Genomic DNA, 20,909 nt, shown 5'->3' with positions numbered 1-20,909 from the left:
AAAAGGGTCAGTGAACTAATGGGGCCACTTAAGAGCAGCTGGAAAGTACCTCTGAGGTAACATCTGAATGATACCTAAATGACAAAGTATATGGAACTCTGACTTTTTCACTTATTAATAACATACTCTACCTTACATCCAATAAAGGAGGAATGAGGTAGCTAACAATTCTAAACAATAAAATAACTTTTTACATAAAAGGAAAAACAAAATTTTAAAGGAATAAATTTCGATGGTAATCAAAATCGAAATTCAAGTTTTAAGCACTGGAACTATGAAAGATATAAGTATTTTACAATTTGGGACACCTGGATGGCACAATCGGTTAAGCATCGAACTCTTGGCTCAGGTCGTGATCTCAGGGTCAAGATCAAGCCCTGTGTCTGGCTCCAGTCTCAGAGCTCGGCACAGAGTCTGTCCCTCTTCCTCCCCCTTGGGCCCCTCCCCCCATGCATGCTCGCTCGCACGCGCTCTCTAAAATAAACAAAAAATTTTACAATTTTGTCTTCAAATTATCATCTCAAAAAAAAACACAAATTATCATCTCAGTGAGAAAAGAAAAACTATTAATGAACAGTCTATGATAATGTTCGGATAAGGGAAGAAATCAGTGTGGACCAGAACAATACTTCTTACATATTAATATGCTATAAACCACCTGATACAGCAGATCAAGACGGGGGGGCCCAAGATTCTGAGATACTGTATTTCTGCATTTCTAACAAGGTACCAGATGAGGCCAATTCCACTTGTCTCGCTGATCCATAGAAAGATTCAAACTGGTTTGGGGGAACGATGTAGGTTTTACATGAGAAGTTCTACAGGAAAGATCAGTTTGACCTTTTCTAGGAACAATGAGATCATCTGACTGCAATGAAGAGCCACTCCTCCATTCCAAGAGGATACACTGAGCACTGACTCTGTGCAAGGTACAGTAAAAATCTCATTGACAAGCCTAATGGAATGGACAATTAAAAGATTCTTGAGAGATACCATTTCACACAAGAAAAACAAACCATCTAATTGTCCATTAACGGTAAGATGAGGACAATTATGTCATATTCATACAATGAGGTTCTCTATAGTAATGAAAAGGAATGAATTAGCCACAGTCTAGAATGGACTAATCTCAAAAACAATGTGAGATATGCATATATGACTCAAGACATAGGAGAACATGTACTATGATTTAATTCACATTTCATCCATATCATTAATATAAACAGGCAAAACTGAACAAATTGTTTAGAAATACTCCGTATGGTGAAGCTATAAAGAAAACCCAATCCCTAGATGGGGTGGGGGGATGGGTTAGCCTGGTGATGGGTACTAAAGAGGGCACGTTCTGCGTGGAGCCCTGGGTTTTATACACAATGAATCATGGAACACCACAACAAAAACTAATGATATAATGTATGGTGATTAACATAACAATAAAAAAATTTAAAGAAAACCCAATCCCTGAAACAAAGCTCACAATAGTGATTATAGGGTGGGGATTAGGGACAGGAGGAAAGGATGAAATAGGGGAAGAGGCTTCAAAGATATTCACAATGTTCTATTTCGCAGGTTGAATGGGAGGTAGCTGGATGTTTATTTTGTGATTATTTAAATTATGTACCATAGATACTATTTTGCATGTGTGATATATTTTGATTTTTTTTAGAATTCTTTGAGAACGCTATCAATGATTTTTCTAAAAACTCAATCAGGGAATTATTGGTGATGGAGATTCTAACAACAGTGAGTTGAAGAAAGAATGGAAAACTACAAATATAGATAATTCTTTAACCGTTGACTTCAAGAGGAAAAAAGTAGAAACAGAATGGAACTAAGTGAAAAAGAGAACTGAACACTGTAATATGGGAAAGTCCTGACAATGTTCACATGTTAAGGGGAAAGTAATATTAAAGACACAGAAGATGTGATGAAACAGAACCAAAGGTAGGAAAGGAAAGGTTCGATACAAGAAGAAAAACAGGTCTTGACCACTAAAAAGATGCCAGGAACAAATGTGATTAAACATCAGACTAACCAAATAGTCCTGTGTTGCTGGAACATACACTTCCTATGAGGCTTGGAAATAGTAGGAAATTAACCTGAACACAAAAGCAAGGACATCTTGATAGGCCTTGAATTCACTGCAACATCACTGTAAACATTTAAGGAAGGAAGTTAACAAGATCTAAACTTTCACATTAAGTGAATGTTTTAATTAAATTATGAAGGATGGACTGAACAGGGCTAAGAGAACAATCCAAGACACCATTAGAATAATCTATAAAAGATATGAGGACAAGTACTAGGAGCAGTATAAAAATGAGGGGCACCTGGGTGGATCAGTCGTTAAGGGTCCAACGGCTTAGGTCATGATCTCAGGGTCGTGGGATCAAGTCCCATGGCCGGCTTGCACTCAGTGGGGAGTGTGCTTCTCTCCCTCTCCCTCTGACCCTCCCCCCCGCCCCGCTCGTGTCTCCCCCTCTTAAAATAAATAAATCTTAAAAAAAAATAAAATGAAATCTTTTATTCATTCATTCATTCTATCTATATCAGTTAATAGGTCTCTATTGGAACATAACACGTGAAAAAGCAAAGTCCTCCAGTAGCTTACGTTCTGGTGGGGGAGTCAAACAAGAAAACAAACAAGACAGTTACAGGCAGTGGAAAATGCTATGAAACAGGGGGGTGTGATGGAGGATGATGGGGAGGGAGCTACATTCAACAGGGCTGGTAGGCAAGGCCTTTCTTAAAATGGGGCATTTAAGCCAAGAACCTAAAGAATCAAAAGAAGCCACTAAATACTTGAGTATTTCAGGAAGAGAAAACAACTAAAATGTCACTGTGAATGGAGCCCAGAATAAAGTAGGAGGTGAGTTTGGAGAAAGAGACAGGAGTAGCAGGACCCTGAAGAATATGGTATGAAGTCTGTATTTTATTGCAAGTGGATATGATTGATGGTATATAGGTAGATGAGAAGCAGATGAATTTGATATATTTTGGAGGTGGAACCAACAGGGTTTGCTGAGGGGAAAAAAAAACAAATGTAGGTTAATGCCTAGGTTTCCTGACTTGTTCAAATGGTTAGATGGTAGTTCCATTTACTAAGACGGGAGAGACTGAGGTAAGACCAAGGATGGGGAGAGAGGAAGGAAGGGGAGATGACAGTAATCTTATTTTGGACAAGTTAAATTTGAGATGCCTATAAGATATCCAAAAAGCGATGTCAGGCAGGCAGTAGGATGCATAAGAGTGGCATGCAAAAACCAGGTCTGGCAAGAAATATAAATCTAAAGGTTTTCAGAATATAAATAATATTTAAAGTCAATGAAAGGAACTTAAGGAGGGTCTACTACTGTAACTTTTTGTAACACAAATAATAACACTGAAGCAACTAAGATTAAATGGTAACTTACTATGTCTGACACTGTTCTAGTTATTGACACATTTCAGCCAATTTTAATCCTCAAAACAACTAAAATGAGGAAAATAACTATAAAGAGATTAACTTAACCAATGTCATTCAGCTAATTTTAGAGATAGGACTCAATCCCAAGCAGTCTGGCTCCATGAGTGTGCTTTTACCTACTCTCGTTACACTATGTCAAGCAGAGACCTGATAGAAGAATGCCTAAACCCAAGTCCTGAGGCACTCCAACATTCACAGATGGGGAAAGAAGCAGCCAACATGAGAGATGTTTATGCCCACTACATAGTTTCAGATAAACGCTGAACCATAGGTTCAGAAGTGGCTACAAAGTAAATCTCCACTTGGGAAGTTACATATGTCAGGTCCCAGCAGAGAATCAACGAGGTTTACCTTACCTTCCAAAAGCCCTAGATTCCTAGATCCTTCACTACACCTCCTTCACCTATTTGTCTTCCTAAAGAGCCTTTCTCCGAATCCAGGCATCTCAAAACAAGACCCCAAGAATCTGCCACACACACCCCTAGCCTCTGTTCCCTATCTCAGCCCTCAACTCCCCCAATAGGTGGCAGAGAAAGCTGTTGCGCCTCCCAACAAAAAGTGAAGATGAAAGAGAAAGGTTTTAAGGGAAAACTTTGTCCCAGTCTCACCAGACCCAGGGAGAGGCTGCCAAGCAGCGCGTCTGGCGGGACTGGACTAAGAACTGAGCTCCCCACGTGGGCCTGTAGAAACGGAACCCCACTCACCAAGCCATCTATCTGCACTTGCTTCACGGCCGAATCTCCAGACCCGCCTTTGCCTTTGCCTTTCCCCGCCGGGCCGGTGGTGGAGCTGGAAGAAGTGGCAGCAGAGCCGGTGCCTTCCTTGCGGGACGCCATCTTTCCAGCCAGACAGGAAAAAAGAGAAACGTGAATGACCGGAAGCGGAAGTACGAGCTTTACGTGACGTCATGCACAGTCCGAGGGGTGGAGCTGGGAGGAGAAGCTGGAGTGGGGCTCCGCCTCCCTTCTCTTTTCCAACCTCGCCTCCTTCGCGGAGGTAATCTTTTGCGCATGTGCATTGTGCCTTTGCGGCTTCTTTCTCTTCAAAAGCTTGAAGACGAAATTAGACTTTTTGAAAATATTTTCCACCATATGTTTAGTCAGTCTCCATTAGTCAGATGACCTTAACAGCATTATAGCTCTTGTTTTTTGTAGCGTCTCACCTAAAAACGATTTCACTTTTTTTTTTTATTAATCCCCATTGCCAATCTTGAAAACTATGAAGAACTGTACTAACTACCCTCACACATTCTTGGAAACTGAGACGGGGTTTGTCCAACGTCATTCTGTTAATTAGTGGTGAGCTGGTATTGCAGTTTGTTTTAGGTAATTTTAGGTCGCAGTCTCTAACCACTTAGATTATACAGAAAGTATAATGTGGGAACTTTGATCAGAATAACGAGAATTAACAGCCATTTGCTGCTTTTAGTTTTATGCAGGATTTACATGAGTAAAGTATGTACCAAAGAAGCTATTTTATGTACATTGTTCAAGGATAATGCAGAACATATTCCCTAAAAATCATGCTGACTTATAACATAGTTCTCTGAAATATAGAACTGAAGTCTTTAAAACATACTTAACAGTTTTAGCAAATCACTTTAGATAAGGAATTTAAGACATTCTTATGTTTCCAAATTTTGCCTATTGCTTATTTTTGAAATGTCTACTCAGTCAAGAAATGTCTATGCAGAACTGATAATTCCCAAATTTATTTTTCCCTAGACCTCTCCACTGAAGTCCACACCAGCATATCCATCTGCCTATGCAACTTCTCTACTTAAATGTTCAACGTGTACCAGCAACTTAACCTTTCCAAAACTGAGCTCCAAAAACCACCTCCCTCACATAGTCTTCCTCATCTCGTTTGATGACATCTTGATTCTTCCAGTTGATTAGACCAAAAACCTTGGAGTCATCTTTGACTTCTCTGTTTCCCTCACACCCCTGCGGGCAACCCTAGCTCAGACTATATAGGAAAGGGAATTCTAGGAAGTATGATTCCAGCTTAGCAAAGTTGACATAGGACAAATCCACCCAACTATGTCTAAAAGAAACTCACTTCAAATATAATGATACAGGCACATTGAAAGTAAAATGATGGAAAAAAATATATCATGCCAAGGTTAAGCAAAAGAATGCAGGAGTGATTATATTAATATCAAATAAAGGAGAATTTGGAGAAAAGGACATCACCAGAGACAGAGGGAGACATTATACAATGATAAAATGGCCAATCACCAAAAACACAAAAACACATAGTAATTCTAAATGTGTATGTCCTAGTAACAAAGCTGAGCTTCTGTAAAGAAAAAACTCCTAGAACTCAAAGAACAAATAGACACAGTCATTGTTAGAGATTTCAACTCCCCTCTCTCAACAATTGACAGAACAACTAGAGAGAAAATCAGCGAGGATATAAGGGAACTCAGCAATACAATCAACAGGATCTAATCAACATTTATAGAACATTCCACCCAACAACAGAATACACATTCATTTCATTATTTTCAAATGCCCATGGAACATATAAACCATATCCTGAGCCATAAACAAACCTCAACAAATTTAAAAGCACTGAAATCACACAGAGTTATGTTCTCCAACCACAATGGATTCAAACTAGAAGTCAAAACATAAAGATAACTTGGAAACTAAACAACATGCTTCCAATAACCCATGGATCAAAGAGGAAGTCTTGAGGGAACTTTAAAAACACACACACATTGAATTGAGTGAATATGAAAATATAAAATGTCAAAAGTTGTGAGACACAGCTACATCAGTGCTAAGAGAAAAGTTTATAGCTAAATGCATACATTATGAAAGAGGAAATATCTCAAATCAATAACCAAAGCTCCCTCCTCAAGATCTTAGAAAAATAAGAGCCAAATAAACCTAAAGCATGCAGAAAAATTTAAATAACAGATTATAGCAGAATACTGAATATTCAGTACTGATCACCCAAAGAAGGTTGGTTACCATCATTAAATTGTATTTCTGCCTCCAAAAAAAGCAGATTGGGATTGTGGGTATTAATGCCACTGTAGCTATTCATTTACTGGCCAAAATAAATTTACCCTGGATTTGTAACAATACATTCTTCATTTTTTCTGTCACAGGAACTAAAGTTTTTAGTATACTTCTACATTTGCTGAAAATATTTCCAATTCAGTCAGAGGCAAAAAGAGAGAGGATGGTGAGGGCCTTCCAAAGCCAGCTGTGGGCTGTGCCCATAGGTGACTACCACCTGGGGACAGGAAGCAATGAATAGCCTGTCATACCTGACTAAGAAAATGAAAAAATAAACTGTCTGAATGGTTCTGCCTTTGTGGCATAGTAACTCTACCCACTAGGAAAACACAGCCCAGTGAATGTAAGACTGTGACCAGTCCAGCCATGCCTTAGAACCAGCCACTGTTGGAGCTGCTTTCCCTCACTTGGCTAAGTCTCACTTAAACCCCTTTCAATGTAGTAAAATGAGAGTGAAGACACCAAATATGACCCAAAGGATTTTTTTAAATGTTACTTTATTCCTATTTGGTATACAGATGACCAAAGGACTTTTTTAAATATCAATTAATTCCTATTCAGTTGTTGCCTGCTTCCAGACCTCTATGGAAGGCAAGTTTCCTTTGAACATCTGGTAAGTCTTGGGGCCTGAGCTGAGCAGCACTCTTGGTCATGGAGTAAATGCATATAGAGCGGGTGCTGTGTCTCTGTCTGCTCAGGGTTCACAGCTAACCTCTATAGGCTCGACTTAGCATTTGTTCTAGCTTTTGCTGAAGGAAGAGGGCAGAAAGTAATCTGATCTTACTATTTATTGTCCCTTTGGGAAGTAACTGTATATTCATGACATAGAGCTAAGGGGTCCTCCTTCTCCAGTATCCATTAAAAACAAAAGAAGTAAGGAAACTTTCAAAGCTTTCAGCAAGAGATTCTGTAAGAGATGTATGTTCTTAGCTCTTCTATATAGATTATTTTCTAGTAAAGAAGCACAAAGATCTTTTTTTTTTTTTTTTATCCCTTGGGAAAGAGATGTGTTTATGAGATGGTTATGAGATCTCCAAAAATATCAGATTAGCCCTTCCTTCCTTCAGGAGTCACAAGTAACAAGGAATGGAGAGAAACAGGAAGTCTACCCTCCAACGACACTCACTCATGAGGAGGGGATCAGAAACTCCCTATTCTATGGAAATGGGGGGAAAGGGCAATTTCTCCCCCTCCCTAAGAGACTATACGGTGTCATCATAATTAACAAGCCAGGTCTACAACACAAAAATTAGATGTAAGCAAAGCCAGAAGAAACAACATATAAATAGGGAAAAACTAAAGTTCTGGATTAAGCTAGTATACTTTTTAGAAGTCCACAAATATTCATTTGGCCAAACAAAATCATCCGGCTTAAAACACTAAGCACTTTGCTTAATATTTAACTAGAGTGGAAAAGACACCTTTGGGAGATGCCGAAAGCAGCTAATAACAACAGGTTTCTGCATCCCAGTCTCTTCACAATGTTGTCCAGGATAAAACAAGAACATATGCAGAACATCTTAAATTTCCTTAAAGCAAGGTGTTACACAGGCAATACCATCATTTTTCCTTTTACTTATTTTTTTTAAAGTAAGTTCTGTGCCCAAAATGGGGCCTAAACTCACAACCCCAAGACCAAGAGTTGCACATTCCACCAACCAAGCCAGCCAGGCACTCCTATCATTTTTCCTTTCAAAATACATTTTGGGGAGGGGGGGGCTGGATTTAGCAAATATTCCATCAGTGAGGTCACTTTGGGCTCCAAGTAACAAAAAACAAACAAGTACACAGAAAACCCAATTTTAATTATTTTAAACAAGAAGGAGAGGTACTCTATCACATAACTAAATATCTAGAGGAGGGCATATTGCAAATAAAGTAGCATAAATTCTCCAGTTCCGTATCATTATGATGCTCTTGACTCTGGCTTCTAACATGTTTTGGTTCTGTCCACAGACTGGCTACGCCCATAATTTCAAAAACAGTTGCCAGGAGCAGTGGACACAATGCACTTCTTTTTTTATGTTTATTGCAAGAAAAAGAAAACCTCTCCCCCAACCATGGGGAGAAAAGATTTTTCTCTTTAGTCTGATTGGGATCAATTTAAATCATATGCTTCCCTCTGTGTACATGTGGAATAAGACTGTGTGAGGCCATTGTTTGAAGAGCTAAGTGATCTGCTCAGTATCATGAAAGGAACAATAGAGAGGGTAAAGAAAGAGCCAATAAAAAGGAAATAATATTCATTTACACATATGACCCAGCATGTGGGCATTTTCTGTATGTTTGCTAAAATAATAATAATTCGGAAAACAACATTTGGCCTTCTCCTCCCAGTATTTTGATTTATGAATTACCAACTAATATTAAAACAAGGTGATCTAGCACTGAAAACATTTGCCCAGATTCTAAGAGTGACTTTTATTTTGTATAATATCACATAATTAATACCGTGTATTGGCGTGATTTAATTATAAATATGAGACTTTGAAATAATATTCTACTGGATTATTGAAAGTCTGTTTAATTTCTTGTCACCAGGAGTTCAGTTTCTGCCCTGAAGTCCTCCTGCTGCTTAAAAATATATACGAAAGCATGAGTGAAATGGTTGTCTTCAACATTTTGTTCAACATAAATAAATAGTGTTTGTAGAAAATCCTTTTAATGCCATAATCTGACAAAATTTTTGATCTTTAAATTCCTTTAAGTAACAGGAATAATATTTGCTTACCCAGAGTAATTTTACAAGGATTCATTAATCTCCTAAAATGCTTTGATAAGTTAAAATGAAAGACCCCATACGGTGGGTATGAACTTCGCTACCAGTTTCAGTTATGATTTAATTAAATTTGAAAAGGCAGTTTGTTATGCATAAAAGTAAAACAGTTTGCACATTGCTACCACTTTTTAACTTTTCCTCTTCTCTACCAGGTTTTGGTTTTACCACTTTAATTAATACCATTAAAGATTTGTAGTAACATTCCAATGTAGAACCCTATTCAGATCTGTTATAGCGAAATACTGAATTCCTTTTGACTTAATTCCCATGGCAGTATTTGTCCTCTGTATGATTTCATTCATATAGATTATTACAGCAAGCAAATTTACTACTCCAATTTTATGGCCATCTGATAACCAATGGTGGATACTTCTTGACTACTGTCTGGTTTAAAAATACCCTCGATAAACAGAAATCCCTTGAAATTTTTTCTAAGAGACATTTTCTTTATTGTCATATACCCTGAAGGAAGAGCTCACTGGTACTAGCTGGGCCAACAGACAGAAATCCTACTTGCTTTCTTTAATTCACAACTGGGTAACACTAATATGTCCTTGATGTTTCTTGCCCAAGCAGCTGGGAGGGGGTCTTCATATTTAACTAACTTTACTCAGTGGAAGATTCATCCCACTGACATATCCAGTTCAAATCAAATTGTTTATACTTTCAAAAGAAAAAAAAAATGTCAAGATAGATTTTATTGTATGTAAAAAGGATTTAATTTATTTTACTTTGAAAAAATATTGCACTTTTTACAGAAAACATATAAACTCGGATTTTGAACCTAGCTGACATCAAATTTCATCAAAGACATCTGCTGACATAAAATTCTGGCAAGTAGTTTTAACTTTATCAATTAGGACTGGGTTTGGCTGCATATAAAAGAAACTGAATGTGCCATTGTAGGTTCGTCCTCATTTGAAAAAAATAAAGTACTATTCTGGTGAGTGATGTTGATAAGGAGGGAGGCTGTGTATGTATCAAGGTGGGGGGTATATGGGCAATCTCTGTATCTTCCTTTTAACTTTGTTGTAAACCTAATGCTGCTCTAAAATAAATAATGTCTCAAAAAGTGAAAAAAAACCCTTAAAATAATATTTTTTAAACCAAGGTAAAAGTTTATTTTTCTTCTCATGTAAAACAAGTCCAGACATAGAAAGCCTAGATTTGGAAAGATGGTTTCACAAATGACACAGACTCCTTCCTTTAGCTGCTTTGCCAACTTAGCACATGGCTTCCATGCTCAAGTTTACCTCATGGACTAAAATAGGCTTCTGGTGTTCCATTCATCACATCCAAATTCCAGTAGGAAGGAAGAAAGTGGAAAAAAACCAAAGTGCCAATCGCTGAGCTAAGTTGGCATCGTTTAAGCAGCCTTCCCAGAAGTCCCTTGTAACATTTATACTTACATATACTTGGCTAGAACTTAACCATATGACTATATTTAACTGCATGCAAGTTTGGGAAATGGATTCTTTTCTCTGAGCACATATTAATGTCCAGAATGAAATCCAAATTCAATTACTAAAAAAGAAGAGATTGGGTTACAACTCAGTCTGTGTCACATCCACTATGTTATATGTGATGTTTTTGTGGGAAATGTCATGCAGCCATTAAAAATAATGAATAAGAGCTATGCCGATTGACTTGGGGTGTGTGGCGGGGGAGGATTTCCACAAGGATTGCTGGGTGAGAAAAGCAAAAATGTATAAAAGTGATAAAATATACCACTTTTGAATAACATAAAGCAGCAAAAATCTCTACATATATGTATGCAAATGATATATAAGTATATGAATTTGGGAAATTGCTGAAGGATACTCAGTAAGTTGTCAATGTTTTTTTTCTGGGCAAGGGGAGAAGGGATGAATATCTTTGTGTCGTTCCATTGTTCCACTTGTTATGATAGGCATTTTTGTAAATGTTTTAAAATGTTTTAAAATGTGGAGCAGCTTCCAGATCCAACCTTCAAAACACTGCCTGCCATATATGAAAATTCACAGTAAGCAAGTCCAGGTTGGAGTCTATCATAGGGGATCCTAGTGAAGAACTTAGGCCCTCAGTACAGTTTACCTAAGTTGTTTTAAATTATTTATTTAGGGAAATTATTTACTTAGAACATGTGTTAGCGAGTCATAGTTAACCTTTAAACATGCAAGCACTTCCTTTTTCCTCTTCCAGGGTCGGCATCTAAAGGCATTCAGAATGGTCCAGTGTTTGACCTACCATCCTAGGCTGTCCTACAATACAGCCTCTAACAAAACTAGGCTGCCCGGAACCCCTGATAATAGAATCATTTACCTTTATACCAAAAAGATTGGGAAATCACCAAAATCTGCATGTGATGTTTGCCCAGGCCAACTTCGAGGAGCTAGTGCTGTGAGACCTAAAGTGCTTATGAAGTGGTCTAAAATGAAAAAAACACGTCAGCAGGGCCTATCGTGGTTCCATGTGTGGTAAGTGTGTTTGTGACAGGATCAAGCGTGCTTTCCTTATTGAGGAGCAGAAAATTGTGCAAGTGTTGAAGGCACAAGCACAGAGTTAGAAAGCTAAATAAAAAAAATGAAGCTTTTTTTGAGTAATAAAAAAAATCAAAAGGCAACAAAAAAAAACATATTATGTTAGCTACATAATGTTAGAAAGAACATTGTGTTCTTTTTGAACTAATGGATGTTAACCAATGTTTATAAATATTTAAATATGAATGTAAGGCACAATAATGTCACAATAGATCTTTGTGAATTATCTGGAATACTAACATTTATGAAATTAAACAAAATAACCTTTATGAATTGTATTTAATGTTTACCTATTTAATTCCATTTAGGCCATGAATCTTTCATGAAAAAGTCTTGTTTGGGAATTAGTCACACCTTGCAAGAATAAATCATTCCGTCAACTTGGCTTCATCAAAATTTCATGAAGAAAAAACTTCAAAATCATGTACAACAAATCATATTATAAATTATATTTGATCCAGACATAATAAAGAATATGAAGAGCATGAAAAAATAAAGAAAAATAAATTAATTCCCTACCTACCTGAGCTGACTGTCTATTTGGCATGGAAAATGTCCAGTGTAGTGACCTAAGAAAAAAGCTAGCAGCTGGCAATGCTGAGACACTATTGTTCCAGCACTACAAGGTCAAAATTATTTTCAATGACTATTTAACAATGATATCATAATAATTTTTAAAGTAAAATTTCAGATTTAAATTTATATCTAAATAGTTCAACCAATAATGGCAATATTTGTTTTCTGCCTTGGTTGTGGCCAAATATTGATTTTCTAATACTGGGTCATTGACCATCAGACCAAAAAGTATTCATTGGAAAATGTCCTAGTGGATAAACAGTGATGCTTGACTGCAAACCTCAGGAACATTAATATGCATAATAACGACTTGGGAAGATTGTAATAAACGTCACTTCCTTTCTGAATAGTATTCCTATCCCTCAATACATGTTCTGAGCCAGAAATGGGCATTTTAAACAAGCAACAAGAGCTTTTTCTGCATGTCTCAGGATCATGTTTTGAGAAATACTGCTGTAACAGAAAACTGTTTTAGACTTGGTAAACACTGTTATAGACTGTTTTCATGTTTGTGAAATAAAGATCTGGTATGCAAATGGCACTGTCATATACATAGAGCTTGGAAAGTAATTATGCTGTAGTTTAATACATTTAAAAAAACAACAACAACTAGAATAGGACTCACATCTCTATTCCTGCACCACATTTTTCTCCCTAGTTAACCTTAAAAATCGAACCAGTTATTTTAAGCCAGTTATTTCACCAAGTAAAAAGATGGCGTTATTCAGGAATAGCAGACAATTGCAATACCAGACAAGTGAGCTGCAGCACAACTACAGGCAAATCTGGGAAACAAAGAGGTACTGCTCTTTTACAAGATAATCAGGGGGTTTGAAAGACTGGTATAAACAAAAAGTCCATTGGAGTAAACTGAAAACTTGTAGTGGCTTCTCATTGGCCAAGTTGTGACCGTCTCTCATTGGCTGGGCTGTTGGCGGGGCATTGGATAAGGAAAGGCTTTCTTCCCCCTGCTGAAGTAGTAAAGTAGTATCCACCTACAAGGTCAGTCTCTTCCTGTTGGGTCTGTTATTGAATAAGAGCAGTAGGGTGTGAGAGTTCTTTCTGCCCAGTATGACCAATGGAATGGAGTTGGTAGATAAATCTGTGAATCTTATTTTTTTTTTTAACTGTTTTGCAAGACGAGGCTGGTATAATTTCTCTGTGGTGGGAGTATAGCTGGGGTGGGGAGTTGGCATGCAGGAATAAAGAAGGATAAAACTGGAAAGCAGTGAGTAACTATACTCAAGAAGCATGAATCCAATCCTATAATAACACATTACAGCTTCCATCCCTAAATTTATTTTCAGTGAAATAAAAGCACCCATCTAAGTGACATTGTGCTGGGAATCAGGACATGAGAATCATTATAGAATATCTTAGTTCCAATTCCATAAACCTGTACCTTGAAATAAAATCCCAAATGCAAATAATACATCTCAATCACTTTGTAAATCACTTTTCTGTATTGGTTCTTTCTCTCAATCGTTAGCCAAAACTAGATCTGGGACAGATTCCAGGCCAGGACAAAAATGCAAAATTTTATTCTCCCCATTCTTTGATTATCTTGCTCTGAATTGAAGCGGATGCTTGGCAATTAGCTGCCGGGGAACAAATTTTTCTGATTAACTCTTCATTAATGGAGTTGACCAAGTAACTTGTAAACTTTCGGTCATCTTTTTCCCTTCCTGTTACTGGAGTCCAGTGTGTAGTCTTCATATTTTAGAGACCGTAGACATATAAAGGTTCTTAAAAATAGTCGTCCTGCCAACCAGTTTGACAGTGCGGAACTGAACCCAGCTTTTTTTGAATTGTTGCTCAAAGTGAAACGGCTTGGGTTCCTGGCAGAACTAGGGCTCAAGTTTAGGGATTCCGACACTTAGAAAACGAAGCCCTTGAGCATTTTTTCCTAAAACACCCTGTGTAAGTGATTTAGAATGGTCTTAATGGGCGGAGATGCAAAATGGTGCGATCTTCTGCCCTAAGTTTGGCACTCAGGAACAGTAGTACGTATGGAGGGTGGGTAGCAAGAACATTGGAACTACAGGCAGCCCTTAACTTCAGTCCTGGTCTCCAGTGATAGTTCTAACACTAAAGAACCACGTGCCCTTACCAAACGTGCTTAACTTCTTTGAGGGAAGGCAACTGGGACAAACCTGGTCAGTCAGACGGAGTTGTCCAATTACTCTGATCACTTTCCTTTCCCCACTTGAGAATTATAAACACTAAAGGGAATAATATATGGTAAATTACTTAGAATAATGCCCGTAGCATATTAAGGTTCCATATTCTCGTTGGTTATTATTATACTGCCAATCTTTGAGAGGCGGAGCGCACGCACAGTAACGCGCCAGACGCAAGCACTAACCCGAGGGCGCGCACCTTAAAGCGCGGGCACTGTGAATGAAACGCGCGCTGGTCCGGGCGTGACGTAACCAGGGGCAGGCCCGGCAGATGGGGGCGTTTGCTTCCGGGGGCAAAGGCGCTTTACTTCCGGGAGGAGCGGGCGGTCGGGGTGAGAGTGTTCTACCTCCCTGGGTCTCGGTCCCTGTAAGCCAGGCATGAAGATCACGAGGCAGAAACATGTCAAGAAGCATCTCGGCTTCTTCCGCAATAATTTCGGAGTTCGCGAGCCGTACCAGATCCTGCTGGACGGTACCTTCTGTCAGGCGGCGCTGCGCGGCCGTATCCAGCTGCGGGAGCAGCTGCCCCGCTACCTCATGGGCGAGACACAGCTGTGCACCACCAGGTGGGCCAGGCGGGTCCGGGGAGGAGGCCCGGGGATCCCGCGGGTGTGGTAGAGGCGAGGCCACGACGTGCAAAACGCCCCACCCACGAGGAGTTGACAGTGAAGTGGAGGCACTAAGGAGGTCAGGCGAGTGCCTGCAATGTAGGTAGAAAGTAACATTGCCCTGCAAATACTCGCTTCGTTGGCCTGGCAGATAAGACCAGTGCTTTGTAGTGCGACCTGGCTTCGAATCTAGGTCCCAGTCCTACCAGCTTTGTGATTTTCTGTGAGTTAATCTCTGGGCCTTGGATTTCTCATCTGTAAGGAAGAGACCGTAACGAATAAAGTTGCTGTAAGGATCAAACGAGGTATAGTGTACGTAGGGTACTTGCTGGTATGCAAAACCCACCCCCTTTAAATGGCAGCTTTTTCTGGTGTAAATGAAAATTTTTCAAGCCTCACAACTGCCCTGTGAGGTAATATCTTCGATTTCCAGAAAGATAATTTAGAACTCGAGGTTAAGACTTTTGCCCAGGGTCATTTGTTTATTCGGCTGTCTTTATGAAGTACCAGCCAGATGCCAGGCACTGCTCGAGCCGCTGAGGATAACTTGGTGAGCAGGACAGACTTCCAGCCCTCGTGGCCAGTAGAGTGCAGCAGTCACTCTCGATGGGTGTGTTGGCACTCCCTCCGTGTGGGAACACTTAGGATGGAACCTCCTGGAGAGGGGAGAGGGGATGGAATCATGGAAGGTTTCATAAAGGAGGTAACTTTTGAGCCCAGTCACCTTTTGGTTCTGAGGGGAAGGACTATTTTGAGTGTCCGAAAAGAGAGAAATGACTTGTGGAGCCTCTTGAATAAAGAAATGGAGTTGTAAAATGCCTGGAAAAGAGGTTAGAGCACAGGGTATAATTGGAAGTGAAGCTGGGAAGAAGGTAAATCGAACTTACAACATGAACTACTAAGGAACGTAGGGGTCTTCCCCTTCATGGTCGATTATTTACTTTAAAAAAGTAGAAAAAGAAAATGAAAATGACCCATGATACCACACCAGTGAATTACCACTGTCAACGTGCTGTGTCATTCATCCAGTTCTTTATATATACACATGCACACGCACACACACACACAGGAATGGGCTCTTACTGGGCACACAGTATCATTGGCCTGTTTTCTCACATAATACTGCTTCATGAACAGCTTTCCATAGTCAAGTAGCGCCTCAAAATGGTTATAGATACCCCACAGTTTTTTACCCCCTTAGCCTTTAGGGCTGCCAGACAAGTCCTTAGTTGGCTTGTGCCTGGAGTTCATCACTTCTGGCTACGCAAAACCTGTTCATTGACCCCTGTGTGCCATAGAAACAGTCGCATTTTTAATATAGTGCTATAACAAAAAAGCTTGGAAAGTACTGCATGAAATTACATTCTATAGCATTTTTTCCCTAAAGAATTTAACTTCCAGAATATTTTATACCTACACAAAAGTAGAGTAATATAATGAAATGTCTATCACCCAGCTTTGGAATTATTGACATGGCCAGTCTTGTTTCATTTACCACTCCCTCCTTCCCCCTGCCCACACACACACAGCTTACTGGTGGTTTATTTTAAAGCATATTACTCTGTCAGTTCTTGGTGTGCATCATGAAGAGATAAATGCTATCAGACCCAACAGCGGTCTCTCAGAAAAGCTAACGGTGTGAGGGCTAAGTTGGAGAAGCAAGAGCGTGAAGGCAGGCAAACTCATTTTGTGGTCGTCCAATCAAGAAATAATGGGAGCCTGAACTTCAGAGAGGGAGGGCAGGAACCCAAGGGTTCTACAAAGAGACATTATGAGATAGATAGCAACAGCCGAGATAGGACTAACAGCTGATGGAGTAGGGGTGGGGGTAGGGGTGAAGAAGAAAAGGTCAGTTAGGATGTCTGACTTACACCCAGCGTCTGGGAAGCTCATATAGTCAAAGAGATAGCATGCCCTGGAGGAGAATTTTAGAGGCAGGGAAATACTTAGATTTTAGATGTGAATTTAAAGAGCTGATATACATCCATAGGAAATACTCAATAAATACTTGGCAGTTTGGGCCTGAAACTCCGAAAAAGAGTTCAGAACCGATGACTAGAAAGCAAAATCTCTTCTTAAACAAAAACTAAAGGGATGATAAAGAGAGTGAGGCAAGGTAGAGTCTGACAAGGGCTGGCTAGAGCTTAAGAAATTTTTGACTCAGTACTTATAATTAATTAGTTCTTCCTTTCTTCCTTTCTGTGATGGAAGAAGTGCCTGGGGAGCTTATTAAAATGCTAATATTTGGCTCCTCAAGAGGTGCGGATGTGGGAATGAGAAAGGAGTAGAAATTAATGTGATTATCACTGTGTCATTTTGATATGGGTAGTTTTTAGCTGACACTTGGAAAAACACTGACTTATATTAATATGAAAATGCAGAGTGAAAAAGGAAGTTGTGATTGTTATTAAACTGGTGACTTGAAAATTTTTACTTTTCTGTACTGAAAATAGTTTAAAGTGTACCAATTTGTACTTGAAGTAGAAGCATATATTAGTAAGGTTGGGGCAAGGCATCTGTTGTCAACTACTTGGATTCACACTTCTACCACTTATTAGTTGTGTTTGAGCATGTTGCTTGAAATCTCTCAGAGTGAGGTGCTCTAAAATACGGGTAATTTTCAAGTAAGGTGCCTAACTCAGGGCTGGTTTGAGATTTAAGCAAGAAGTTATGTAAAGAGCAGTTAGCATGCTGCCTGACACATAGTAAATGCTCAGTAAATTTTAACTGTGATTCCTTCTACTCAATGGTTGTATTTTCCAGGTTTTTTAAAGAGTGAACTGGCCGCCATATGATTGGGGCCAACACATGACAAATTCAGATTGTAGTGGTATAGTTTTACTTTTTAAAAATTGGGTATTTTGGGCGCCTGGGTGGCTCAGATGGTTAAGCATCTGCCTTCGGCTCAGGTCATGATCCCAGAGTCCTGGGATCGAGTCCCGCATCGGGCTCCCTGCTCCTTGGGAGCCTGCTTCTCCCTCTGCCTCTCTCTCGCTCTCTCTCTCTCTGTGTCTCTCATGAATAAATAAATAAAATCTTTAAAAAAAAAAAAAATAAAAAAAAATAAAAATAAAAATTGGGTATTTTTTTAATACTTGTTTTATGTGAACAACGATATGTATCTATAATAATTGTGAGCTGTTAATAACTTTTTTTTTTTCCAGGTGTGTGTTAAAAGAGTTAGAAACATTGGGAAAAGACTTATATGGGGCAAAACTGATTGCACAAAAATGCCAAGTCCGAAATTGTCCCCATTTCAAGAATGCTGTGAGTGGATCAGAATGTCTGCTCTCCATGGTTGAAGAGGGAAATCCTCATCATTATTTTGTGGCAACACAGGTGATACTGCTTTTAAAACCAGAGTCAATTTTAATCATTTCTATGCTTCGTATGGAGCTACATATAATCAGAAAAAATTAGGTGGAAGTGCTTTGTTAAAATGTCTCGACTTTTTAAAATGCAGGCTTTTAAGTTAATTTGCAGTCAGTGAAAGCAGTTGTCATTGGAGAATTTGAGAAGAGAACCTTAAGCATATTGATTCTTCTTCTTTCTGAAGTTTTTTTTTAAGTAAAATTATTGACAGAGAGATGTGATTGTATGTTTCAGGGTTCTTGAAGGGAAAATAAGTAGAGCAAAGATTTTATCTGTGTTCATCAGCGTTTTCTCGTGTTCCTTTATTTCATATTTTTCCCTCAAAAAGTCATGTTTCATATTATTTGAAAAAGTGCTACCAATATGGAACTGTTTCTGACTTCTAAAGACCAGGAGGGGGAAAGAGAGACTCTCAGTGTTGATATTATGGAATGAGCTCATGTACATACAGATTTGCTTAAATATGCTTTTAGAATTATAAAATCACATGGTTAGATGCAGAGCTGAATCTAGAATGTGAGTCAGCTAATTCTTACTTTATTGCTATTCCTACAACCTCTGTTAACATTCTTAACCCTTTTTGAAGCATGTCTTAGAGTAGAAACATGGGACATTGCCTCCACATATTTACCATTGCCTTAGTTTGTAATTTGTGGTCCTAGAACATTGATAAGTGTAGTTCACATTGTTTCCACTTAACTGTGCTCAGATTTCATCTTTGTCTTCCTTTTTTAAAATTATAAAGTATATCCCCATTAGTGAGACATACTGATTTGAAAAGTAAAACTTGTGATCTCTTTTATTTTTACTACTTAAGGCATCTTATATAATTGGCATATTTGAACTAAACAATTCTATTTTTACTTTCAATAGGATCAGAATTTGTCTATGAAAGTAAAGAAAAAACCTGGAGTTCCACTCATGTTTATTATTCAGAACACTATAGTCTTGGACAAACCTTCTCCCAAAACTGTTGCTTTTGTTAAAGCAGTAGAGTCAGGTCAGCTTGTCTCAGTGCACGAGAAACAAAGTATCAAGCAACTCAAAGAAGAACAGGGTTTAGTGAAAAACCCGGAACAGAGAAGAAGAAAAAAACACAAGAAAATAAGTGGCCCCAATCCTCTTAGCTGTTTGAAGAAAAAGAAGAAAGCACAGGATACAAAATCACCTGCCTCTGAAAAGAAAAGAAAAAGAAAAAGAATCCGGAACAGATCTACCTCAAAAGTACTTTCTGAAAAGCAGAATGATAAGGAATGAATTCCTTGAATACTTTTAAAGACATTCAAATGTGAAAAACAGATTTCTTTTTAAAACTGTGGAAGTACTTACAATAAAAGACTGCTATTTTTATAAATAAATATTGACCCATAAGCCTTTGCCTAAAATTATTTGTAGAAAGAAAGAAAGAGAAAGAAAAGAAAGAAAGAAAGAAAGAAAAAGAAAGAAAAGAAAAAAGAAGAAAAGAACAAACCAGGATGGATGGGTTTAGGCATTCTGGAGATTATTTTTCAGTGTAAAACTGTTGTTTCTTTCTGTCTTACCACTGCCCCTACCCCCCAACATTATATGCAAATAGTGTAAAAAAATCAAATCATACAACAGAGGAAAACATTCACAGAGGAAAATTTCTTATTTAATTCATGTAGCAGTTGTAGAATTTATATTCCAAATAATAGGAGTATGCTGCTACCTTTTGGTCCATCGTCCAATTACTTGACTTTCTGTTACAAAGTGGAAACTTTGCTTACTTGTATGACTCCCACTTTTCTAATACAATAGTTCAGTCTTTATACATCCCAGATAAAGTATTTGCATTTTATAACTATAAACTTTGTTCCCCACTGAACCAAGTAGCCATGCTATGATTTATATAAGAAATTTATTTCTTATACTACTTTGTTGTTATTCCAGAAGTTAATAATGTCCTCATTTTCTTTAAGCATCTCACTTGGTTTTGCCACATTTTCCAATAATTTTGTAAAGGAACTTACAATTTTCTATACGATAATATGGGATAATTCCTCACCCCTGGAGATACTTATCCTAGAGTCCTCTGTCCTCCGATGTGGAAAGGTTTTCTGCCACATATGTTGCTCCCCTGTCATCCACACACTTCTTGCCCTTATCCAGAAATTTGCTTTTTCATTTCTGTTCCCTACATTCTTTGTTTTACTCTCTTGGTTTTCTCTTTTGCTGTCGTGAAGCAGGGATTGTGTAGGAAGTGCATTTTTTTGAGGCTCAACCAGTGTTCGCCTCATATTTGTTGCATTAATAATTTAGCAAGATAATTCCTTTTTAAAAAAAATTTTTTAAAGTAATCTCTTATGCCCAACATGGGACTTGAACTCACAACCCTGAGATCAAGAGTTGCAAGCTC

General features: G+C 38.4%; 2 protein-coding genes and 1 pseudogene across 3 annotated transcripts in view; 2 read left to right on the top strand and 1 right to left on the bottom strand.

Moving 5' to 3' along the window:
- Window positions 1-4,336, bottom strand: part of EIF3H (eukaryotic translation initiation factor 3 subunit H) — a 92,046-nt gene extending 87,710 nt beyond the window's left edge. For both annotated transcript variants that reach the window (XM_028122527.2, XM_028122528.2), the window contains exon 1: window positions 4,171-4,336. In XM_028122527.2, coding sequence (XP_027978328.1) covers window positions 4,171-4,302 — 132 coding nt within the window. In that variant the 5' untranslated portion in view covers window positions 4,303-4,336. The remainder of the gene's footprint in view (window positions 1-4,170) is intronic.
- Window positions 4,337-11,482: 7,146 nt separating this feature from the next.
- On the top strand, window positions 11,483-11,834 carry LOC114223566 (large ribosomal subunit protein eL34 pseudogene; annotated as a pseudogene).
- A 3,037-nt stretch (window positions 11,835-14,871) lies between these two features.
- UTP23 (UTP23 small subunit processome component) lies at window positions 14,872-19,934 on the top strand. Its single transcript, XM_028122506.2, has 3 exons — window positions 14,872-15,118; window positions 18,325-18,499; window positions 19,406-19,934. The coding sequence occupies exons 1-3, from the start codon at window positions 14,931-14,933 to the stop codon at window positions 19,787-19,789; spliced, it is 747 nt and encodes a 248-aa protein (XP_027978307.1). The 5' UTR covers window positions 14,872-14,930; the 3' UTR covers window positions 19,790-19,934.
- The last annotated feature ends 975 nt before the right edge of the window (window positions 19,935-20,909 follow it).

This window comes from Eumetopias jubatus, unplaced genomic scaffold, assembly GCF_037043125.1.
Source record: "Eumetopias jubatus isolate StellerSeaLion01/CBP00866 unplaced genomic scaffold, mEumJub1_p1.0 scaffold_4, whole genome shotgun sequence".
Classification (NCBI taxonomy): domain Eukaryota; kingdom Metazoa; phylum Chordata; class Mammalia; order Carnivora; family Otariidae; genus Eumetopias; species Eumetopias jubatus.
This window is presented reverse-complemented; position numbering and strand designations above follow the sequence as displayed.